At 37.9% G+C, this 26,388-nt stretch overlaps 1 protein-coding gene across 3 annotated transcripts in view; it reads left to right on the plus strand.

Annotated features, from left to right (window-relative positions):
• LOC310736604 (connector enhancer of kinase suppressor of ras 2-like) overlaps positions 1–25,464 on the plus strand; it is a 97,590-nt gene extending 72,126 nt beyond the window's left edge. For all 3 annotated transcript variants that reach the window (XM_083560221.1, XM_083560222.1, XM_083560223.1), the window contains 9 exons: positions 1,083–1,131; positions 1,340–1,506; positions 1,956–2,029; positions 5,886–5,957; positions 15,143–15,213; positions 15,346–15,446; positions 15,979–16,486; positions 19,737–19,936; positions 23,328–25,464. In XM_083560221.1, coding sequence (XP_083416347.1) covers positions 1,083–1,131; positions 1,340–1,506; positions 1,956–2,029; positions 5,886–5,957; positions 15,143–15,213; positions 15,346–15,446; positions 15,979–16,486; positions 19,737–19,936; positions 23,328–23,537 — 1,452 coding nt within the window. In that variant the 3' untranslated portion in view covers positions 23,538–25,464. The remainder of the gene's footprint in view (positions 1–1,082; positions 1,132–1,339; positions 1,507–1,955; positions 2,030–5,885; positions 5,958–15,142; positions 15,214–15,345; positions 15,447–15,978; positions 16,487–19,736; positions 19,937–23,327) is intronic.
• The last annotated feature ends 924 nt before the right edge of the window (positions 25,465–26,388 follow it).

Genomic DNA, 26,388 nt, shown 5'->3' on the forward strand with positions numbered 1-26,388 from the left:
TGAATAAATGAAGTTGTGGCGTGTGTGTGTTTCTGAGGCAAAATACCTGTATATATTACAAAAATATATTTTATTAAAAAAAGCATCCAATAATTTTGTCCACTTTCTTGAAGGCTTGAAATAATTCTGTAGTTAAGTGGTGGGCAGTAAGTTATGTAATTCATTACTGTACTTAAGTAGCTTTTTGTATTTCTGTAAGTATTTCCATTTAGGAAAACTTTTCTTTAACTTCACTACATTTCAAGTCAAGTATCTTCTTTTTTATTTATGAGTGGATAAAAACTTAACTGGTCAAGCCACAATTCAAGGTAGAGCGTGCACTCTGTTTTAAACATTTTGATTGCTGCTTTGTAGTTAGCACAAACATACAGTTCATAAATGATTGAAGAAACTCCTGACTTTACTTGCCACAAATGTTTAGAATTAGTTAAAAAGGTTTTGGCGCATGATAATTTTAATAGCTATCAATCAGTTTTTGACTATATAATATCATTCAATTACTAGATTAATGTGTAATTTAAAGAGTCTTTTCACATTAACTGAGTTTATTAAACAAGATTCTTTTTACAAAAATGATAATAAAAACATCCCTTACGAGGGAAATATCAAGGTCCGTGACGTCGGAGTGACGTGGGGCAGCCTTCCTGTGGGCTCACCACCTGCAGGAGGGACCGTAAGGGATGGTGCTGTGAGGATTGGGCAGCAGTCGAAGGCAGGGGCCTGCTTAGACTGCTGCCCCCGCGACCCGAATTACGGATAAGCGGGAGAAAATGAATGAATGAATAAATGATAATAAAAACATATTAAATCAAAGCCATAATAAATTATAGTTCTTTGGATACTTAAGTACATTTGAAGGCAAATACTTTAGTACTTTTACTCAAGTTTAAAATTTAAAGGGAGCATTTTAAATTTTTACTGGAGTAATATATGTTACCTACTGTATCTCTACTTTCTGGTTTGTGTACTCCGTCTGCCACTGACTGCACGTCTGTTCAGAGATTTAAATTTGTTAATGCTTAATTAATTTTTCAACAAGATTTCTTAATGCCAAACTTATTCCTTTTTATTCCTTTCTACAGTCATTTCACTATACATCATCAAGAACAAAAGCAAAAAAGAAAGCAAAAGGTATGTTTGAAATTTGAGTAAATTTTTTATAGGAATAAAAAAAATATATTTGTTTATTGAAATATTTAAAAGTATTATTATTATTATTATTATTATTATTATTAAGTAGTAGTAGTAGAAGTAGTAGTAATTATTATTATCATTATTATTATTATCAGTAGTAGTAGTAGTAGTAGTAGTATTAGTATTATTAATTTTTTGTTACCAGTGACCAGTGGCAGTCGTAGAAAAATCTCCTGTAAAGATCTAGGCCATGGTGACTGTGAGGGCTGGTTGTGGAAGAAGAAAGATGGTAAAGGCTATTTTACTCAAAAGTGGAAGAAATACTGGTTTATACTGAAAGATTCATCTCTCTACTGGTACACCAACCAAAATGTAAGCTTCCATTCTTTCTGACTCCAAAAAGAACTTTAGCGATAAAGCTGCAGTATATTTCTCTGCATGTGTATAAAAAAAACCCACAATTTATCTGCAGAAATGGCCGCAATAGAATTACAGTTAATAGTTTATTAGTTAATCTAATTACAGTTAATATTAATAGTTACTAGTTAATCGTCTTTTTCAGGGGTTGCCATAGTGGATCATCCTTCTCCATACCACCCTGTACTCTACAGCTGCCTCTTTCAAATTACCCACCTGCATGTCATCCCTCATCACATCCATAAACCTACATTTCTAGTTAATAAAAAGCCTACAATATATATTTTACATTGTCACTTAATGAAATTAAAAAATGTAAAATGTAAATCCTGCAGTGCTTTTATTACTATGCATAATCTTTTCTCTCACTTTCTCTCTCTCTTTTTTTCTTAATGTCTCTTCAGGATGAGAAGGCAGAGGGCTTCATCAGCTTGGCTGAGTTCCGAATTGATAGGGCAACAGAGTGCAGACGGAAATTGTTAGTCTCGTTCAGGTTTTCATTATGCATTTAATTTCCCTGCCACATGCTCCATTTGCTAAGTGTATGCATTATCTAACCGACGCATTTGATGACATTTATGCAACAAAATCTTCTTAAAGTAATAGTAATATCTAAAAGATTTTATAGTACAATTTATAAATGAATAAATTTGAATCAAACAAGTGTGATGCATAGTGATGCTTTTCTTGTGTCAGAACAATTAAGATCTAGGGTATATATATATATATATATACACAGTGGGTACGGAAAGTATTCAGACCCCCTTAAATTTTTCACTCTTTGTTATATTGCAGCCATTTGCTAAAATCATTTAGGTTCATTCTTCTTCCTCATGAATGTACACATAGCACCCCATACTGACAGAAAAACACAGAATTGTTGACATTGTTGCAGATTTATTAAAAAAGAAAAACTGAAATATCACATGGTCCTAAGTATTCAGACCCTTTGCTCAGTATTTAGTAGAAGCCCCCTTTTGATCTAATACAGCCAGGAGTCTTTTTGGGAAAGATGCAACAAGTCTTTCACACCTGGATTTGGGGATCCTCTGCCATTCCTCCTTGCAGGTCCTCTCCAGTTCTGTCAGGTTGGATGGTAAACGTTGGTGGACAGCCATTTTTAGGTCTCTCCAGAGATGCTCAATTGGTTTTAAGTCAGGGCTCTGGCTGGGCCATTCAAGAACAGTCATGGAGTTGTTGTGAAGCCACTCCTTCGTTATTTTAGCTGTGTGCTTAGGGTCATTGTCTTGTTGGAAGGTAAACCTTCGGCCCAGTCTGAGGTCCAGAGCACTCTGGAGAAGGTTTTTGTCCAGGATATCCCTGTACTTGGCCGCATTCATCTTTCCCTCGATTGCAACCAGTCGTCCTGTCCCTGGAGCTGAAAAACACCCCCACAGCATGATGCTGCCACCACCATGCTTCACTGTTGGGACTGTATTGGACAGGTGATGAGCAGTGCCTGGTTTTCTCCACACATACCGCTTAGAATTAAGGCCAAAAAGTTCTATTTTGGTCTCATCAGACCAGAGAATCTTATTTCTCACCATCTTGGAGTCCTTCAGGTGTTTTTTAGCAAACTCCATGCGGGCTTTCATGTGTCTTACACTGAGGAGAGGCTTCCGTCGGGCCAAGGAAGGGTTCTGGTCGTCCCAAACGTCTTCCATTTGAGGATTATGGAGGCCACTGTGCTCTTAGGAACCTTAAGTGCAGCAGAAATCTTTTTGTAACCTTGGCCAGATCTGTGCCTTGCCACAATTCTGTCTCTGAGCTCTTCAGGCAGTTCCTTCGACCTCATGATTCTCATTTGTTTTGACATGCATTGTGATCTGGAAGGTCTTATATAGACAGGTGTATGGCTTTCCTAATCAAGTCCAATCAGTATAATCAAACACAGCTGGACTCAAATGAAGGTGTAGAACCATCTCAAGAATGATCAGAAGAAATGGAAAGCACCTGAGTTAAATATTTGAGTGTCACAGCAAAGGGTCTGAATACTTAGGACCATGTGATATTTCAGTTTTTCTTTTTTAATAAATCTGCAACAATGTCAACAATTCTGTGTTTTTCTGTCAGTATGGGGAGCTGTGTGTACATTCATGAGGAAGAAGATTAAACTTAAATGATTTTAGCAAATGGCTGCAATATAACAAAGAGTGAAAAATGTAAGGGGGTCTGAATACTTTCCGTACCCACTGTGTGTGTATATATATATATATATATATATATATATATATATATATATATATATATATATATATATATATACAGTGAGGAAAATAAGTATTTGAACACCCTGCTATTTTACAAGTTCTCCCATTTAGAAATCATGGAGGGGTCTGAAATTGTCATCGTAGGTGAATGTCCACTGTGAGAGACATAATCGGGAAAAAAAAAAAAATCCAGAAATCACAATGTATGATTTTTTAACTATTTATTTGTATGATACAGCTGCAAATAAGTATTTGAACACCTGAGAAAGTCAATGTTAATATTTGGTACAGTAGCCTTTGTTTGCAATTACAGAGGTCAAACGTTTACTGTAGTTTTTCACTAGGTTTGCACACACTGCAGGAGGGATTTTGGCCCACTCCTCCACACAGATCTTCTCTAGATCAGTCAGGTTTCTGGCCTGTCGCTGAGAAACACGGAGTTTGAGCTCCCTCCAAAGATTCTCTATTGGGTTTAGAAGACTGGTTAGGCCACGCCAGAACCTTGATATGCTTCTTACAGAGCCACTCCTTGGTTATCCTGGCTGTGTGCTTCGGGTCATTGTCATGTTGGAAGACCCAGCCTCGACCCATCTTCAATGCTCTAACTGAGGGAAGGAGGTTGTTTCACAAAATCTCGCAATACATGGCCCCGGTCATCCTCTCCTTAATTCAGTTGCCCTGTCCCATGTGCTGAAAAACACCCCCAAAGCATGATGCTACCACCCCCATGCTTCAAAGTAGGGATGGTGTTCTTGGGATGGTACTCATCATTCTTCTTCCTCCAAACACGTTTAGTGGAATTATGACCCAAAAGTTCTATTTTGGTCTCATCTGACCACATGAATTTCTCCCATGACTCCTCTGGATCATCCAAATGGTCATTGGCAAACTTAAGACGTGCCTGGACATGTGCTGGTTTAAGCAGGGGAACCTTCCGTGCCATTTATGATTTCAAACCATGACGTCTTAGTGTATTACCAACAGAAACCTTGGAAACGATGGTCCCAGCTCTTTTCAGGTCATTGACCAGCTCCTTCAATGCAGTTCTGGGCTGATTTCTCACCTTCCTTAGGATCATTGAGACCCCACTAGGTGAGATCTTGCATGGAGCCCCAGTCTGAGGGAGACTGACAGTCATGTTTAGCTTCTTCCATTTTCTAATGATTGCTCCAACAGTGGACCTTTTTTCACCAAGCTGCTTGTCAATTTCCCCGTAGCCCTTTCCAGCCTTGTGGAGGTGTACAATTTTGTCTCTAGTGTCTTTGGACAGCTCTTTGGGGTGGACAGGTGTCTTTATGCAGCTAACGACCTCAAACAGGTGCATCTAATTTAGGATAATAAATGTAGTGGAGGTGGACATTTTAAAGGCAGACTAACCGGTCTTTGAGGGTCAGAATTCTAGCTGATAGACAGGTGTTTAAATACTTATTTGCAGCTGTATCATACAAATGAATAGTTTAAAAATCATATATTGTGATTTCTGGATTTTTTCTTTTTTTAGATTATGTCTCTTACAGTGGACATGCACCTACGATGACAATTTCAGACCCCTCCATGATTTCTAAGTGGGAGAACTTGCAAAATAGCAGGATGTTCAAATACTTATTTTCCTCACTGTATATATATATATATATATATATATATATATATATATATATATATATATATATATATATATATATATATATATAGGAATAAGTGCCCCATAATAATTCTACAGTGATTTCTGCATTTGTTTAATGGGGCAAATTTAATTGCATAAGGGCTACAGTATGTGGAAGGTATGTATATACTTACATACCTTCCACATACTGTAGCCCTTATGCAATTACCTCCTAAATTTGCCCCATTAAACAAATGCAGAAATCACTGTAGAATTATTATGGGGCACTTAATAAATAGAATTTCAGACACACATCATAAATCTCTGAATATACTTACAACATATGCTAATATCTGGTAGCAGAATGATGCGTGCAAGAAATAGTTCAAATACAATTAGTCTTTTATTTAATAAGTTTGACCATCTCTGGAGTGTTACTGCTATCACTTTATATAGGGTGCATTTCATATAAAATACAATTCACATTGATCTTGTTGAATTAACTCTATTTTGTCTTTCAGTGCCTTCAAAGCTTGTCACACCAAAATTAAGAGCTTCTTCTTTGCTACAGAATGTTTGGAGGAAATGAACAGGTAATACTGAGACTCCAAACTACATACCTGGATAGAAAACATGAACTCTAGCCCAGGCCACCTAGCCCAGTCCCTGAAGCTGTGTTCATAAAGAATATCTATGCTTGGTTCTTTTAATATTCTAGAAAAAAAGGATTTTTCCCCTCTGTACAGACCCAAAAGAAAGGAAAAACATGGGATTATGCTTAAAAAATGTTTTAAACACAAATACAGGCAGCCCCTGACTTATAAAACAGATAGGGAGCAGAAAAGTGTTCGTAAGTCAATTATTTATAAGTCGAGAAGAGTGAGATTTGTGTCTAGTTCACACAATGCATGCCAGGCGTTCTTCTTCCTCTCTTTGCGGCTGAATAATAATAAATCTGAATAGTGCACACAAATATTTTCATTGTTTTTTGATATATTTTTAATTTTGTGTTAGGCGAGTGACTGAGGTGGAAGCCGAAGCACCAAAAACAAGGAAGCTTTAATAGAGAACTTGCAGCAAAACACATAGACACCAACGAAAAACAATAACGGACGCAGAAGTGGGTTGAGAGAGGTGGTTATATGGGCATGATAAATGAGAGGCAGGTGTTCGGAATCAGTAGGATGGTGATGAGCTCCAAGGGGGCGGGGCACGCACAGGAGAAAAAGCAGGGTGTACCCTGACATTTTGTTTGTTGTTTTTTTTGGGTGGCCGTGTTCAAATCTACAAAACTCCAACATTAGCCACAGCAGATTAAACAGTGCATCGGATCTCTCTCTGCACAACTCCCACACAGATTGTTCTTTCCTGCGAATCCTAATAACTGTTTTTGTGGTATTATCTCCAGTTCTTATTTAAAGTTGTAATTTATAACCTTTAATTTTACTCCCTCCAATTCAATAGAATTCAGTTAGCTATGTGATTTATTAATAGCATAGACATACTGACTTACAAGTCTAGATACGGTCTTCAGGTAAGCATTTAATGTTTTTAGTGAAAAGTCGGCTATGTGATTTATTATTAGCATAGACATACTGATTGAGAACATTGTTGTTGTGACAGAATAATTTTAATGACCTAAAATATGTATTCATGTTATAATGAAAAGTCTCCTGATGGTATGGGCTTTTGTTTATGCACACATGGCATTCCTTCTCTGGCAGAGGTTCCTAACCCTGATCCTGAAAAATACTTTCTTAGACCAATTAATGTTTCTCCAAACATACCTGATTCAATTATTCAGATAATTAACAGCTATTGAGTTGAGATTAGTGTGAAAAAAAAAAGTTAAATGTGTAGAATGGGTCTACTTCACAAGGCTATTCCAGGAAACTAACTAAATCAAAAATTTGACTTAATTATAGCCTGGCTAATTTGCACCAATTTTAGTTCCACAAACAGAAATATTCTTAAGCCCTGTTCAGTTACTATGTTAACATATGCTTCTAGACAAACCTGTTTTACAAAACATTTTGAAAAAGCCAGTCTTAAAGCTAGGCTCAACTTGAAGTCTTTTGGACAAACTTTACGTATGTAACCCTAGTTCGACTGCTTTGTCCATGCTCTTAGTAATGAGTCTAATCAGTCAAAATTAAAGACAGGCTGTCACTGGCAGGGTGACGTCACGACCAGGGAGTATAAAGCGCACTCGAAAAGAAACAAGGACAGGGAGAAGCACACAGCAAAAAAACGTGTGCTTCAGTTTCTTGGATGCTTTTATTCTTTGACAAACAGACAGACAAACATTACATTTTACACAGAGCGCTTCATGAACAAACAGAAGCTGAAGCTGTCTTCTCTCCAGGTGCGCGTTATACTCCCTGGTCGTGACGTCACCCCGCCAGTGACAGCCTGTCTACAATTTTGACTGATTAGACTCATTGCTCAGAGCATGGACAACGCAGTTGCGTTCCCAAATCATTCCGACGCAGCTCGAAGTTCCTGAAAGGAAACAAACGTCCCATGGTTCTGACTCCCACAGACCCAAATTAGTCCTAGTCCCTTTTGGAAAGTACTCCTAAAAAAGGTTTTCCCCACCATGGGCAAGACCAGAGAGCTGTCAAAGGATGTCAGGGACAAGATTATTGACCTGCAGAAGGCTGTAATGGGCTACAAGACCTTCAGATTGTTGCTTTCACCATATGTTTTTGGTCATTGTCGTATTCACAACCCATCTTTAGTGTTCTGGCCAGAATGATCTCATCCAAGATTCTACAGTGCATGGCCCCAATCATGTTGTGAAGTTTTTTAAGTGTACCCTTAGCAGAGAAACAGCCCCAAAGCAGAATGTTTCCACCTTCGTGTTTGACAGTGGGGATGGTGTTCTTGGGGTCATATTCTGCATTTCTCTGCCTCCAAACATGGTGAGTCGAGTTGATGCCGAAGAGCTCAATTTTAGTCTCATCTGACCACATTACATTCTCCCAAGCCTTCTCTGAATCATTAAGGTTTTCATTGGCAGACTCCAGATGGTCCTGTTCATGTGCATTCTTGGTGTGTTACCAATGGTTTTGGTAACTGTGGGCCCAGCTCCCTTGAGATCATTAACAAGCTCATCCTTACCCCATGAGGTGAGATTTTGTATGTAGCTCCAGAGTGAAGGTGAGTGACATCTTGTATCTCTTCCATTTTTAAATCATCATGCCAAAGGTGGTCTCTTTTTTACCAAACTTTTTGCTGGTTTTGTAGCCCATTCCAGCTTTATGCAAGCAGTGTTGGGCAGAAACGTGTTACTGTAACGAAGTTACTTTTGACAGTAGTTAATACTGCAACGCGTTACTTTTAAAAATAAAGTAACTCTGTTACTGTTACCATATAGTGCGTTACCCATTACTTTTTTAAATGAATGAATTTGGGCTGAAGTGTATCCTACAGTCTAACCTGTTTACAGCAGAGACGCATTGTAGGATTGGTGGATGAACCACTGTAAACACGTAGAAGACGCACTGTGGGCGTGTCTCCGTTTATTTAGGTATGTGCGGCAGTAATGGCGAGTCGAGGTGAGAGCAAGACGAGTTTCTCAAAATGGAAATATGCTCATTATTTTACTTTAGTTGAGCATAAAGACAAAAACTTTTTAGTGAAATGTAAGCTGTCTCTTTCTGGTTTAAAGGTCTACTGCAATAAACAGCAACTCCAATCTGTCGAAGCTCCTCCAAAAACTCCATGCCTGGACGAAGCTAGAAGCTAGAAGCTAACCTGGTGTTATGTTGTACATTGTTGATAGTTTTCATAAGCTGTTCAAATGTAACATTTTTAAGAGCTCAACACAACAGCTTTTATGATGCATAAGCCACTTTAGTTTTTCATTCTGAATATATTATTCAGCTTGTTTTGTTATTTATTTCAGAAATCCTTGTGATATATTCAGTTTGTGCTGGTCTGACTTAAATAAAATAGTGTTTAAAAATGACAAAAGTTTTGTGTTTGTATAGACCATAACGCATAAAAGGGCATTAATGGGAACAATGAAGAACGTTCTTTAAAAAAGTAACTAAAAAGTTATTTTTAACAGTAACGCATTACTTTTTGGTGTAAGTAATCAACAAAGTAACTAAGTTACTTTTTAAATAAAGTAACAAGTAACTGTAACTAGTTACTATTTTTTAGTAACTAGCACAACACTGTTTGCAAGTCTATAATCATTTACCTGATGTCCTTTGAGAGTTCTTTGCTCTTGCCCTTGGTGGTAGAGCAGTTTGAATGGAAGAGGTTGATTCTGTGTTGGGTGTCTTTCATACACATAATGAGTTCTTTCTTAAAGGGACAGGACTAATTTGGCTCTGTGGAGGTCAAAACTCTTGCTGGTTGGTAGGGAATCAAACACTTATTTCACTCGATCTAATTAATTTTTTTTTATTATATATATATATATATATATATATATATATATATATATATATATATATATATATATATATATATATATATATATATATGTATATATATATATATATATATATGTATATACATATATAAAATATAATTTTATTTAGTTAGTTACTTTTTTATTTTCCTGTATGTTTTTATATTTTTTCTCTCTCTGTTAAAATAAACCTTCAATAAAAATTCTGGACTTTGTAAGTGGGTAAATTTACAAAATCTGCAGGGGATCAAATAATTATTTCCCCTTCTATAAAATGTATGTGAAAACTAACCTAGAATATCAGATCTAAGGCACGTAGGGCTCACTGCATGACCTTGATCGTACAGAGGGGATTCACCTTCTGTGAGAATTCTTGGGTCCTAAACACCACTAAAGAGGTCTTATGTGCAGGAGGCCAAGTGGATACTGCTGCCATAATCCTAAGCAGTCTCTGAATCTCCTTGAATGTGAGTGACTGCCCTTCTCCGACCTTTCTGATGGCCGTAATGATGGACACAATGTGGGCAGAAAGCTGAAAAAACAAAGCTGAAAGCTGAGAAAGCTGCGTGCGCATAGCAGTTGAATCCTATATGACACCTAGATACAGTGAGGAAAATAAGTATTTAAACACCCTGCTATTTTGCAAGTTCTCTCACTTAGAAATCATGGAGGGGTCTGAAATTGTCATCGTAGGTGCATGTCCACTGTAAGAGACATAATCTAAAAAAAAAAATCCATATATGATACAGCTCCAAATAAGTATTTGAACACCTGTCTATCAGCTAGAAATCTGACCCTCAAAGACCTGTTAGTCTGCCTTTAAAATGTCCACCTCCACTACATTTATTATCCTAAATTAGATGCACCTGTTTGAGGTCGTTAGCTGCATAAAGACACCTGTCCACCCCATACAATCAGTAAGAATCCAACTACTAACATGGCCAAGACCAAAGAGCTGTCCAAAGACACTAGAGACAAAATTGTACACCTCCACAAGGCTGGAAAGGGCTACGGGGAAATTGCCAAGCAGCTTGGTGAAAAAAGGTCCACTGTTGGAGCAATCATTAGAAAATGGAAGAAGCTAAACATGACTGTCAATCTCCCTCGGACTGTGGCTTCATGCAAGATCTCACCTCGTGGGGTCTCAATGATCCTAAGGAAGGTGAGAAATCAGCCCATAACTACACGGGAGGAGCTGGTCAATGACCTGAAAAGAGCTGGGACCACCGTTTCCAAGGTTACTGTTGGTAATACACTAAGACGTCATGGTTTGAAATCATAAATGGCACGGAAGGTTCCCCTGCTTAAACCAGCACATGTCCAGGCACGTCTTAAGTTTGCCAATGACCATTTGGATGATCCAGAGGAGTCATGGGAGAAAGTCATGTGGTCAGATGAGACCAAAATAGAACTTTTGGGTCATAATTCCACTAAACGTGTTTGGAGAAAGAAGAATGATGAGTACCATCCCAAGAACACCATCCCTACTGTGAAGCATGGGGGTGGTAGCATCATGCTTTGGGGGTGTTTTTCTGCACATGGGACAGGGCGACTGCACTGTATTAAGGAGAGGATGACCGGGCCATATATTGCGAGATTTTTTCAACAACCTCCTTCCCTCAGTTAGAGCATTGAAAATGGGTCGAGGCTGGGTCTTCCAACATGACAATGACCCGAAGCACACAGCCAGGATAACCAAGGAGTGGCTCTGTAAGAAGCATATCAAGGTTCTGGAGTGGCCTAGCCAGTCTCCAGACCTAAACCCAATAGAGAATCTTTGGAGGGAGCTCAAACTCCATGTTTCTCAGCGACAGGCCAGAAACCTGACTGATCTAAAGAAGATCTGTGTGGAGGAGTGGGCCAAAATCCCTCCTGCGGTGTGTGCAAACTTGGTGAAAAACTACAGGAAACGTTTGACCTCTGTAATTGCAAACAAAGGCTACTGTACCAAATATTAACATTGACTTTCTCAGGTGTTCAAATACTTATTTGCAGCTGTATCATACAAATAAATAGTTTAAAAACCATACATTGTGATTTCTGGATTTAAATTTTTTTTTTATTATGTCTCTCACAGTGGACATGCACCTACAATGACAATTTCAGACCCCTCCATGATATCTAAGTCGGAGAACTTGCAAAATAGCAGGGTGTTCAAATACTTATTTTCCTCACTGTAAGTGGTTCCCTGTAATGGAGCACACTCTTTTTAGTGTTCAGCCTAAACCCCAGCTGATTCAGGTGAGCAAGAACGCCATCTCGGTGCTAGACCTCTAACTGCTCTGATCGAGCTAATATCGACCAATCGTCTATATACTTTAGACACACTTTTTACTACACACAATTTACACACATCATGAAGGTGTGGAGTGATAGGGCAAGGCCAAACAGAAGAACCCAATATTGGTAAGCTTCGGCCCCCGAAAGCGAACCTCAGGAACTTCCTGTGAGATACATGAAGTATGCATCCTTTAGGTCTACTGCAACAAACTACTTCTCCCGATGGGAGGCGCTGGGTTGGGGTTGGGGCTGCGCCCACCGAGCAGCCCTATGAGAGCAGCATGGGAGATACTGCTGGAACGGTCAGAAGGAAAGAGGGGGGCGTCCAGCAGCACAGCCCTGTCATTTTTTAGGAATGAGATTTAGGAAGTTAGGGTGGCCATGGACTGGTCAATGGCCCTAGTGGTCTCCTTTGTGGCTCTGCTGTACGGCAGAGCTCTTGCACCTGGTTGCCCATGATGTCTCCTACATCCAGCTCTTGCAGCAGGTCAGCTTGGTACACCTGCAACACCACCATGGTGTGCAGGCAATCTAGCGGCATGACCTGCCGAGGCATACACCTTACCCACCAGCGCTGACGTAGTACACAGGGGCTGTAGAGGTTGTGACGACAGGAGCAGAAAGAACGTGTCGAGTTAACTGAACAGAGGGGTTTTCCCCTTATCCGCCAGCCAAGCTAGATCTAGCTTATCCACGGCACGTGTCACAACCTTCATGAGCTTCTCGACATCGGGCCCCCAAGAGGAAGAGAGGCGGCGCTGCATGCTCTCATCACAGGGGAAAGAAACTGGTGAAAAGCATGCTTCCAAAGCCTGCAAACAGAAGATGGACTGGGCAGGTGAAGTTTGAGAAAGGGACAAGCCCGTCCCTTAATGCTATAAATGAACAATTCTTTTTTATTTCAAAACCCACATACTACACAGACACAGTCTCACACACATGTTTAGATTGAAAAGTATAATGCTGTTGTGCTGATGTGGTTGTGTGCACTCATGAGCAGCTGTTTAATTTTGTTCTCCAAAATGGAACTTCGACTCAGAGTTAGATCTGCAATACCAGCAGAGCTCAGGAGGAAATGCTGGGGGTGCAGAGCCAAAGTAAAGCTGAGAACAAGAAAGAGAAGGAGGATAACTTGTGGTCCTAATATGGGAAATAACATTGATGAGCTGTGTGCATTAATTTAGACCCAGGAGTGCATTTTTTGTGATGGCTGCATTCAGACTTCCCAGACTACAGTACTTCAATACCCAGCTTTAGAACTATTAAGGTGGACAGGGACATTGCAATAATTGGTAAGAAAAGATACAGAGGTATTGGTGAAATCTGGACATATTACTTGGTTCTTCAAATGTAGAACCTTCAGCTGTAGGAACCTGTCCATATTATATGCTATTATTTGTTTTGTCTTTAACCATGTAATATGGGACCTCCCCCTTTTCACAAGTTTGTCAAGAAAACAGCACACTAGATCTTCTAGAAGCAAATGCTACAGAAGCATAAAAATCTACTTCTCTGCCTCACCTAATATGAGATCAGAACCTCATTTTGTTAACACCCGCAGTTCAAAGTCAGCTTTTAAGGATTGTAAGAGGTGGACTCAGGAGGCCAGTGTGGTCTCACATCACTGCTTTGAAGCAAAGGCTCGGGTGTGCTATACATCCAGATGGGGTTGACATAAAAACAATACTTAATATTAGACTACATTAATTTCTGTGATTATACTGTAGTGTACAGCTTTTATGATGACTCTCTGGTGGTGGGGTATTTTAGAAATGGACAGGAATTCCACTACAGGGAACTGGTTGAAAGGTTTGTGGAGTGCTGCAGCAAGAGTCATTCTCCTCCTTAATATAACAAGACTATGGAGATGGTGGTGGATTTTAGAAGTATGAAAACTGTAAACCTGAACATCATGGGTGAGGAGGTTAGAATTTTCAAGCACTATATATTTAGGTTTTTACTTGACCAAAAGCCTGGACCAGGGGTTGGCAAACTTCACCACACAAAGAGCCATTTGGACCTGTTTCCCACAGAAAAGAAAACACTGGGAGCCACAAAACCCTTTTGACATTTAAATTAAAATAACACTACATGTAACTTTTTTTTTTTTTGCCTTTATGCTATGTATAATCAAACCATAATGTGTTGCATTTATAAATCAATGAACTGCAGAGAGAATGAAATTACATTTCTGCATGCAACAAAAAAATTTGGAACTCCTTAAAAAAAGACATTGGGTTGAAGGTTACTTTCAAGTAAAATACTCAATGTCTATTTGAGTCCTTCTTGTATTTATGAAAAGAACGCCGAACATAAATTATCCACTGGCAGCAAACCAAAAATGCCGTCCTCTTCTGTGTGGCGTCAACCAAAGTTTAAGAATTCGCGTGCCGGTGGGTGTCGCACATTAGCGGTTGTGACGCATATGAAGAGCGACAAAAAACTTTAACACGTTTTATTTAGATTTTACCAAAATCTTAAAATTTAGAATTACATTTTAAAAACTAACGAACTAAAATAAAATACATTTTAATTAAATACTCATTATTTATTTTCCAAAGCCACAGGGAGCCGCAGAAGAGTGATGAAAGAGCCGCATGCGGCTCCGGAGCCGCGGGTTGCCGACCCCTGGTCTGGACAAAGGGACCAACACTAATGTTGTTTACAAAAAAATTTACTGAGCTCAACTTCAGTTTAGCTGATCTTAAGTCTTTTGGTGTCAATTGCTACAGCATAGAAAAAAATGCTCAAATCTGTGTATATAGTGTATATAATGGGATACTACATACTTAAAGTTCTAAAATAAATTTTTCTGACAACTGTAAAGCAATACACTTACACAAAATATATAGCTACATTATAACGATTTCAATATTGAATATTAATGCTTTACTTAGCATTTTAAAATAGCATTTAAAACCTTTTTCTTTTTCTTCTTTTAAATGTGTCACTACAGACAATAATGTCTGACCTGCTGATATAAAGAAGCTTAAAGTCTATATAAAATGGTTAAAAAATATTGGTTAACTAGATCATGAGCCTACATTGTTATCATATTAAACAATTTTGCAGATGGATGAACAGATTGGGGTTGGCAGCTATTGGTTATTCGCCTAATATCAAAGTTCCACAGGTGGATGAGGGTAAGACAAGATATTAAAGCTCATCTTTTATATGATTATGACTATATACACAGCCCTGTATATTGCATTCAATATTGTTTATTGAATTAATAATAATAAAAAAAAGGTAACTTTAAATGATTTCTCTTTAAGATTACTGGAGTGAAAGTGATTATGACGATATAGATTCTTCCATGACTCTCAAGAAGGAAGGAACATCTTCCGATTCTGACAACTATTATCAGACATCCACAGTAGGTTGCATATGCTTTTGCAAACAGAGATTACCATACAACTAAACACAGGCATACATCGTAAAACTATTTACTCACTTAGTAATGGATTTCTTTTGTTTAAATAAAAAAAATTAAAAAAGATTTAAAAAGAATATAGCCAATATATTTATAGCAGAATTCTATGATCTGAAATAATTCATTCTATGTACTGCCAAATATTGTATACATTAAGACTTAAGAAATAGTTAAACAAACCACCTAATGGTATCAATGTAAAGCATTGACATCCAGAATAAAATGAACCTAAATGTGTACATTTCTTTTGAAATCATTATCAATAAGTAAAACAAATATAGGAACACATGTTGTGCCACTCATGTTTGCCATTAATCTCTTTTACACTTTATCCTTTTCCTGGTTTCTACAATTTACTTAGTCTTATCATGTTTCCCTGGCCTGAGGTTCATAAAATGGTATGTTTAAAGTATTACCTAACTTTCTGAGCTGTGTAAACTTGATCAATTTCTTTTCATGTTCTCTGTTTTTGCAGATCAAGTCTTCTAACCTCGTTCCAGAGCCAAATCATGTGCACCATTTGTCCAGTGAATCCACATATTCCCACTCTTCAGCGGCAGACTCGAGTGGAGGTGGAGATGGAGGAGCATCAAGTAACACCCATTCATCAAGCTGCCACTCTGGCCATCCTGAGCGGCGCTCATGGCAGGACCTGATTGAGACACCACTGACAAGCTCAGGCCTGCATTTTCTACAGACAGATAGTGATAGAAGTTTTAATGGGGCAGTTGGGTCTGTGCTACTATCTCCTGAACACAGGAGACAAGCCACCCTTCCCGCACGCAGGCAGCACTTAGACTGTAATGGACCTTTCCCTCTGGACAAAGGAATGCAGGCATATTGTATAACCCAAAAGCAACGTAGCCAGAGCCTCCCACGGTATCATGAGATGGTAGCCAGGAGTGTACCAAGGGGCTTTGAAAAGAAAGATGAAAAAATTATGGATGAGATATCTGTTAAAAACAGCAAGATCACCAATGATGGTAAGCAGTGAAAAAGCTTGTTAAATTAATCTTAACTTTTACTTCATTCATGTAAGCTGGTGCATTTCTCCCAAGATTTTGGGGATTAAAGTTAAAATTGTCATTGCATGAACTGGTCATTGATGCTGGCTATAGGATAATGAGGCTGATGACATCTAAAACCAGTGCATTAATCTCTTGTATTTTTCCCCCCCAAAAAATAAACACTTGCCCTGAAATGGGGTGCATGCTGTACAATACAAATAACATAGGGTATGGAATGCTGTGGAAAATATATTTTAACTGATGAGGTAAAAAAAAAAAAAAGATTTAATGAAAAGATATCATTAAAGGGCAGTGCTCATGCCCCAAAGCATAGTTCAGGGGTTTTTGACCAAAGCAGACGTTAACCATAGTATTTTTAATGGTAAAGGTTTTAGGCTGCTATTTTTTGCTATTATTTGCATTGCCATAAATGCCAGATGGTAAATGGAACCTTGTGATATTGTGTAGCATGCATAGAGGTTTCTGACTCAAAAGCAGAAATCAGACACTGTGGTAAGATTATTAGGATTAAGGGAGCAAGAAGTGAGTAAAGGATGTGTAGTTGGTTGTCCCAGATAGGAGTGGGAATCAAACCCAGGGTTTCAGAGGTAGAGTCAGGTTTTTCAAGTGCTACAGGGGAAGGTAAGAGAAGGGCAGACAGACACTGACTTTAATCATCACATTGCTCGAATATGAGCCACCAGTGAAGAAGGTCAGCACTCTATTGAAAAGAGTAATGGCACAGTAGGCTGGGCAGAGTGTGGTGGAAAACCAGCAAACAGACGAAGCAGGAAGTGGATCCGAGGTACAGAGAGCAACCACTGTAAGACTTGAGAATACGAGTGGTGTGTTTTTTGTGTATATGTAAGAAGAACAGGATGTTATCTAGGTGAACATAAACAATGCGATTTAAGTTGTCTGACAGGAACAGTAGTAACAGGACTATGTGGTGAGTGACACAAGGCATGGATCTTTGATCCAGGGCATAGAGTCTGTTCTGTTTTCAGCAAACATGATGCTGTGTATATGACCAACATCTACATTTAGGTCTCATTAATTCAAATTATATTTTTACAAAAAATATTGTGTGGCACCATTTACCATATGGTTTTATTGAAAATGAGCTTTGTTCTAGCTACACTTTTTGCTTTCAATTGAAATTATTGGATGAACACTCCCAGAAAAAATGGCATCTGTCTTGAAATCTGTCTATACAATATGTAAACAGTCTTTTTTACTACAGGATTGTAAATTTCAGATTGGATGGAGATGGCTTTAAAACCATTCCAAGGTCATGAATGAAGTTTTTTTTTCTTCTTACAATGATACAGTATATACATGAGTGCTCCAAATTATTAAACTGCCTTATGTTCTGCTTTTAGAGAGAGATTCAAATTAATAAATAATAAATAAATTCTGTTGTGCTTTATGGTCACTTATTAGTTTTTGTTCATAGAAGTTGGAAAGAACCACACTTGTTGGGATCTGGCTAAAAAAAAAGAAGCAGCAGGGTAATCAGAGTGAGAATGAAGGTCTTTTCACCTGTCCTTTCTCCACAAGCAGTATTCTGTGGCCTAGTAGCATCATGTAAAGAGTTGCCATTTGTGGGCCAGTATAATCTTTTTAGAGAGCTGCCCTGTTCTGCTATAGAAGAAACAGCCAGTGATGTGGCAGTGGAGAAGAGGTATACTTTGTCCAAATCTTTCTCACTTCCTGGGGTTGCATACATCTGTATCTTAGACATACATCATCTCAACAGTGTGTTCTAATCTTAAACCGGGAGGATCACAGTTCCCAAGTATTTATTGGCTCAATTACCCTATGATGTCCAAGACTTTAAGTTTTTATATATGCAAGTAGTCACCCTAAATAAAATGTAACTAAATAAATGTAAGATGGGTATCGTTTCAAAATGACTAGATAGAGCAAATGTAACATCTAATATATTCCTGACAAGTTCCAGTGGTTTAAAATCAAGGCAAATTGTGGGGTTTTGTGCAAATTTTACAGAAAATGCAAAAGTATAAATGGTTTATCAAAGGATGTGTAAATGCTGACATTATTGTACACCTGCTTGATGTCCTCTAAATCGCCAACTCACATTGGTTAAAGCAACAGCTTCAAGCAACATGGATTTTATGCTATATGCACCCACAGTACTGATTCTGAAGGCCCACAGCAGATTTCAGATTTGTTGGCAATATATGATGTGATCGCTGAAATAGAAACTCTAAACAAAAAAATCTATAAAATAAAGAGAATAGGCTATTTGGAATAATTAATACATGTTCATTGACAAAAATATCTTAAAATGTAAGTCAGTCATTCAGAAAGACTTTAGAGCAGCAGAGAAGGCATTGCTGGCCCTGACAGCCTGTCACTCAGCATAGCAGATTACCTGAGTAACTTAACTTTTTGCACAGACAACAAAGGGCTGTTTATTATTTTCAGCACAGTGAAGTTACAGTAACAGGCAAAGCTAATATTGTTCAACCCAAGTTGGCAGAGTTTGCCCTAGGCTTAAGATTGAGCTGTAGTGTCTGGGCTCCATCCTAAAATTAGCTATTTTAGCTAAAACATAACTGATGTCTGGTCAAATTATCCATAACATTGGATAAAACTTTTTCTCTGTAAAAGTTTGTTCATATGGGATCCCAACAGAGAAAAAAGAGATACGAGTTTATCTTCATACTCATGGCCACACTTAAAATTTTGTGTTACATTCAATTGAGTTGAATTGAATTTATTTTTATTTGCATAGCATTTTTAACAATGGGCGTTGTCCTAAAGCAGTTTTAAAGAGAAAAAAAGTATAAAGTTAGAATGTATAAGTTTAGGACCTTATGCTTATTTAATATCACATGATATTAACAGAATCTCCCACAGACTCACACAAACCCAAGCTCAGAATCTAACTGGAATCTCTAGAGGTGGCTGTACTACTGTGCCAATCTGGGCAAATTTAAACAATAAAAAAAAAAAAAAAAAAAAAAAAAAAAAAAATATATACATATATATATATATATATATATATATATATATATATATATATATATATATATATATATATATATATATATATATATATATATATATATTTATATAAAATCTTGTCCATTATGACAATTTTGCATGCATACTGTATAAATGACAAATATTTGACCGTGTGAGCTAGCAGATTAGAAAGAAATGTTGACTCAATGTCCTTTACATCTTATGTCTCTAGAAAATGAATGTCATGATGGGAAAGAGGTAGATGGACTTGAAGAGATGTACTGTAGTTTAGTGAAGGCCAACCTCTCTGTCCTTGGTAACCTTCAACCTGCTACCAAGCAGGAGCTACGCCACCTCTTCCTCAAACGCTGCAGAGATCCCCTAATGAACAACAAATTGCACCATGTACGGGTTCTTAAAAGCACACTTAAGGTGGGTCAGCTATTCTCTTTTCACTTACAATAACAGCTACAAAAAAACAACAGCCACTATTTCTATTGCTTTTCTTGCTTCTAGTTTTTGTAACCTCTTCACCACAATTGGAAAGAAAAAAGAGCTGTCAAATTATATCAGGGACAAAATTGTAGACCTGCACAAGGCTGGAATGTGCTACAAGACCATCAGATTGTTGTATGTTTTTGGTCATTTTCATACTGGGAGACATCCATAACCCATCTTCAGTGTTCTGGCGGAGGCCAGGAGGTTCTCATCCAAGATTCTACAGTGCATGGCCCTGTTCATGTGGTGAAGTCTTCCTATACCCTTAGCAGAGAAACAGCCCCAAAGCAGAATGTTTCCTCCTCCATGTTTGACTGTGAAGATGGTGTTCTTGGGGACATATTAATTTCTCTGCCTCCAAACACGGTGATTTGAGTTGATGCCAAATCGCTCCACTGATGGGGAAAGACGCTTCGGTCGGGGATTCCCATGGGGGTAGTAACGTCGAGAGTTACTATGACGACGGACGCGTCCCTAGTAGGCTGGGGAGCGACCCTAATGGGCAGAGCTGTGAATGGCGTTTGGCCTCCACAGCTAATCCTGAGACATATGACCTACTTGGAGCAGTTGCCAGTGTTTCTAGCGCTTAAACATTTTCTGACCTTCATAAAGGCCCAACATGTCCTAGTAAAAACCGACAATTCCACGGCGGTCGCTTACATCAACAGGCAGGGAGGCATACGCTCCCTCCAGTTGCATCAGTTGGCAAGAAAACTGATAATGTGGTGCGACATGAGATTCTTATCCATCAGAGCCACTCATTTCCCAGGCGTGTGGAACAGGGGTGCAGATTTATTGTCCAGGGGAAACCCTGTGGTGGAGCAGATATGGCAGAGATACGGCTGGGCTGCCGTAGATCTCTTTCAGCTTACGAGAAAATGCTCAGTGTCCCCTGTACTTCTCAAAAATGAACCGTTGAGTGTGGACACTTAAGCCCACCCATAGACGAACTTCCTTTTATTGCATTCCCTTCACTGAGCTTGATTTCCCCTACTCTAGCCAGAGTCAGGGAACTGGGCTTGTCACTGGTTCTGATAGCTCCACGCTGGGCATCCAGACACTGGGTCGCTAAGATAGTTCAACTGCTGTCAGATCAGCAATGGCCATTCCCTCTATCGAGGGACCTTCTGTCCCAGGTGGGAGGGGGCATTTATCATCCCCACCCAGACAGGATGGGCCTGGCCCATGAAAGATGGAACTTGTGTAGGCAGGTTTACCCCTATCAGTTATACACACAATTCAGAGTGCCAGAGCCTAAGCTACTTGCACACTTTAAAGCAATAAATAGCGAGTCTTTGAAGAGTGGTGTGGCTGTAGTCACATTGTCTCTTTCCAGTGTTCAGTGGGAGACATATTATGTTTTCTTCTAGATTTGCTGGACAAAGGGAAAGCTTTCTTGACTTTAAAAGTATATCTAGCAGCTATTTCTGCATGTCATGTCGGGTTTGGCAACAGACCCGCAGGTCGGCACCCTTTAATAAGTCGTTTTATGAAAGGAGCATGCCGTAAGAGGCCGGTGTCTAGGTGTATGGTTCCACTGTGGGATCTGTCTATGGTCTTGGAGGCCCTTTCTCAACACCCTTTTGAGCTATTGGATAGCATAGGCTTGATATTTCTCTTTCTTAAGACAGCACTGCTTGTGGCTCTGGTGACAGCTAAGCGCGTGAGCGAGCTGCAAGCCCTGTCTGTCAGTCCATCTTGTTTACAGTTTTGCCCCAGGGCTCTCAAAAGTTTCCTTTTGTCCTAATCTGGCGTTTGTACCTAAAGAAATGGATTCTTCTTATAGATGTCCCATTGCAGAGATTTTGGCTTTCCACCCTCCTCCATTCTCTTCTTGGGAGGAGGAGAGGTGGAATTCCTTGTGCCCAGGGCGGGCTCTCTATACATATGTCAAGAGAACAGCAGGCTTCAGGAGGAATGACCAGTTGTTTGTATCTTGGGCTGCTCCTCACAAGGGGAAGCCATTGTCAAGGCAGCAGCTGTCCCACTGGATTGTTGAGGCTATATCTCTAGCATATGAATGCAGAAGTTTTTAGGCACCTGAGGGTCTAAGGGCCCACTCTACTAGTGGGATGGCAACATCATGGGCCCTACTTAAGAGAGTTTCTGTTCAGGAAATTTGTGCGGCAGCTGGTTGGGCAACGCCACACACCTTTGTGTGATTTTATAGACTGAATGTGTCTGAGTCATCCTTAGCACATGCAGTGCTAGGGGCCAGAATGTCAGAGCCCATGCAATCCGGGAGTGGTCTATATCTCCCTTAGTGAAACACCCAGCGAAGTTAGAAAAAGAATGATGGGTTACTTAATGTAATCCCGGGTTCTTTGATAACAGCACTTCCCTCCTTGCACAGGAACGGGAAAAAGTCTCGCTACAATGATATTGACAAGGCAGCCTTTAGACCTTTGCCCATGCCAGCTCCTCCTATGATCTGACCACTCTGGAGAGTGACAGTGTGGCCTCCTTCCACAACTTGTTTTTATTCATTGCTGAATGAATTGTTAAAAATAGCATCTAATGTTGACTTGTTCGGGCTGTAGGTAAACTAGTGTGGGCCAGTGTAGGTCTACTACTGTAGGTCCACTATGACATACTTTCAGATATGAACTGTCCCAAGTGCTGATATGGTCCCTCTCCTTTTTAGTACTGTTGATGCGTTGTCCATGGTTTCCAAAAATAATTTAAGTTTCAAATGGACTGACCATAGAACAGTTTTCAATTTTGCCGTGAATGAGCTTTGGCTCAGAGAAGATGGCTGTGTTGCTGGCTCATTCTCACATATGGCTTCTTGTTTAAGAACAGTAATTTCTGGAGGTGGGTCTAAACCCATGCAGTGATTTCTATTAGAAAATGAAAAAAAAGAAAGTGCTGCCTCAGAGCACAAAGATAACAGGCATATTTTGTACTGTAAATGATAAGATATTTAAAGTCTTTTTAATTTTATTTTTAGAAATATTATATTGGGTATATTAATATAATATACCCAATATGCTATTGTTGCCAATTAACATAATTAGTTGCAAAATTTTCCCAGCTGTTACTTTTTAGTAACATTTATTATTTAAGTGTTTTGATGCACCGTTCCAACTTTAGTGAGACATGTTGCAGCCATCAAATTAAAGTTTTCTTTACATGGTACATTTCATCAGTTTGAATATTTGATGTTTTCCATGTTTTATTGTGAATGGTGGTTTATAAGTTCTGAGCTGCATTCTGTTGATTTATTTTGCACAACATCCCAACCTTTCAGTGAAATTAAATCTTTAGTGATTATCTTGAAAAGTCTGGTTTGCTAATGCATGCTTTTCTATTTTTTCTCTCTCAGGCAAAAATGGATGAGTTAGCTATTATTGATCAACTACCGAAGGGGCCTGGCCTCACAGCAAAAATGTTTTGTCAGTGGAAACAGTGCCATTATGAGCTTTTTCTGGATATCTGCAAGTTGACCTCAGGCAACAATGGGGCAGCTGAGTTTTTACCATTGGCTGCCCCTCTCTTGATGCACTCACACTCTTTCATTGAGACGCATGTGTGATATAAAGGCCAACTTAAGTTAAGAAAAGGCCTCAGGTCTTACAGATTACTTGCAGTTATACTGAAGCAACTGATCATTTAAGCAATTTAATGTGTAAACAAGATGAAAAGCTGAATACAAATAATTTTTTAAATGGCAGCATTGCTACAAGGTGCCTATAGCATGTCACTCATGAACGCATTCTTTTCTAAAACACTAAAACTATGAATTTCTTTTTAATTATGATAATCAATACATAGTGTTTTCTTTTGGTTTTGGTTGATTTAGTAGTCAGTTGCTGGAAGGGAAGTATATAGTAAGTAGATAGTTACTATTTTTACCACAACACTGTACTTTTTGTAGTTTGTGCTAATAAACCTATGATACTCTTTTCATTTATATTGCTGAATATGAATAATGATGAATAATGAAAAATAGAAATATTAAACGGTGAACATGACACACATCAATGGGAGCTTTTCACTGGAATCATTTAAATAAAGTAGACACTGTATTTAGTGGATGCATTACTCAGAAACAGAGCTTTATGTATGCTCAAAAGTAGCCACTGTTTTAACTGTGATTTATCCTTGTAAATGCGAACTTTTGATTACATGCATCCAGAATGTATAACATATTTTGCTTGGTTAATTGTTGTTAAAAAAAAAAAGTGTGGATGGAAACTAGATTTTTGCATTTAGAAAGATTTAGTTTCTAGACTGTGTTTCAGTTAATATTATTGATTGTTTTGTTTGATATGCATTGTTAATGTCACAAACTGTGCTGCATAAGCACGTACAAGCACATTACAGTATAAAGATGGTATGAAAATATTTTTATTATACATTGATACAAAAGTAGTAAAACGTTGTGTTACTACATCACATGATATTAAACTGATCAGCAAAGAATGGTGCATAAAAAGGCACTTTATTATAAAGTAGTAAGATAATGTATTATTTTCTAGCAAATCAAATCAGTTCTGGCATATATTTATATACAGTATTATATCTGGTCAATACCAACATTCATTGTTAATTAGGTAAACCGAGTTTGCTGTCACAAAAGAAAATGTATTCTGCAAATGTTAAATATATGCAAATATGAACAGGCACATTGACCAGGAAAAATTATTTGAGGTCAATCTAATCATATTTTCTTAAAATATTCAAATGTTGTTTTTTTTCTCTTTTTCTCTAAGTAATGGTCCCAGAGAGAAGTACTGATTCAGTGCATGTGGAATAATTAAATCGATATTTCTTTATTTATTTTTGGTGACCAAATTAAGTGAATTAATGAATCAGATAGAAAGCATTAATTTGCCTTATATAAATGTGATGTAACCCAAATATATTCTACATATATGATATTATGTGATATACCTTGTAATAGTACTTAATGAATAATTCTGGGTTATGCAACATAAAAATGTCAGAATATGTTTGTTTACTTCTGCCAGGCCAAGAGGGCACATCTATATTTTGTCTTTAATAAACTTCTTTTCTTGCCGTTTTTTATTTTATATATTTGCTTCACTGTGTTAAAGAAAATGGCATTTAGATTTTATTTATTTATTTAAATTTTTTGATGTTTTAATTATTAATATTAAATATAATTTTGATTGTGGCTTTAAAACAATGTAATATTAATTTGTTATAATACTGCATTAATACCAGCTCAATCAATGTAAGTATGTGTATGTAATTTTTTGTATTTATTTTTTATATATTTGGATTTGTTTGTTTGTATATGAAAGATCTGCTTTAGAACATCTGCTACTTTCATTTACACATTTATAATTATAGATCAATCTAAGGTCAGTAAGATTGGACTTTACTGTATGTTCTTTTAGGGAGTGTACTCCTTATGGAACACTGCACAGGTGTGTAAGATGTAAGTTGCACTGCGACATTAAAAAAAGGAACATATTGCTCTTTTTCAAGAAAAATTACTACAAGCCAAGGGTTCTCTTTCTCTCTCTCTCTCTCTCTCTCTCTCTCTCTCTCTCTCTCTCTCTCTCTCTTTCTCTGTATTTTATATATATATATATATATATATATATATATATATATATATATATATATATATATATATATATATAAATAAATAAATAATGTATACACACACACACACACACACAGTATCTCACAAAAGTGAGTACACCCCTCACATTTTAGCAACCGCTTTACCCATTTTAGTATATCTTCATAAGGGACAATACTGACCACTGGATGTTTAACATGGCATCTCATGGCAAAGAACTCTCTGAGGATTTAGAAAATTTGATTTGTTGCCATGTGTCCAATATCCAGCCGCTATAATAAAATGTTTTATAATAAAATGGTTGCTGAAATGTGAGGGGTGTACTCATTTTTGTGAGATACTGTGTGTCTGTATATATATATATATATAAGAAGAAAAAACAATATTTATTCTTCCTTAAGTAGCATTTTTGTTTCATATATAAAATATATTAACAGAAGGAATTTAGATTGTAAATCTATATTGTACTTTTGAGTTCAATAAAATAAGTCACTGCATAATAAATCTAAGTGTTGGAAATTATTTTATTTTTTGCAGGTGTTTATTTTAAGTTTAGGTGTTTAATTAACCAACAAATAACACTGTCATGAAGGATTCCTATCTAGCTCGAAGGACCAATTGTAAGGGATTTCACTATCTGGTGTGCGGTGGAGGTTCAGGTTCAATCAGGAGATTGTACTCCCCCCAGCATGTCAGTAAAAACACGGTACAGGATTCAGACCACTCAAACTTTACTGGGTTTAGAATTGATCGTTTGCTGTCAATTGCTAGCTGCTTTTCATTGCATGATGCTGAATGACTACTGCTGCTCAGAGTTCTGGCCTTTTAT

This window comes from Silurus aristotelis, assembly GCF_946808225.1.
Source record: "Silurus aristotelis genome assembly, chromosome: 14".
Lineage (NCBI taxonomy): Eukaryota > Metazoa > Chordata > Actinopteri > Siluriformes > Siluridae > Silurus > Silurus aristotelis.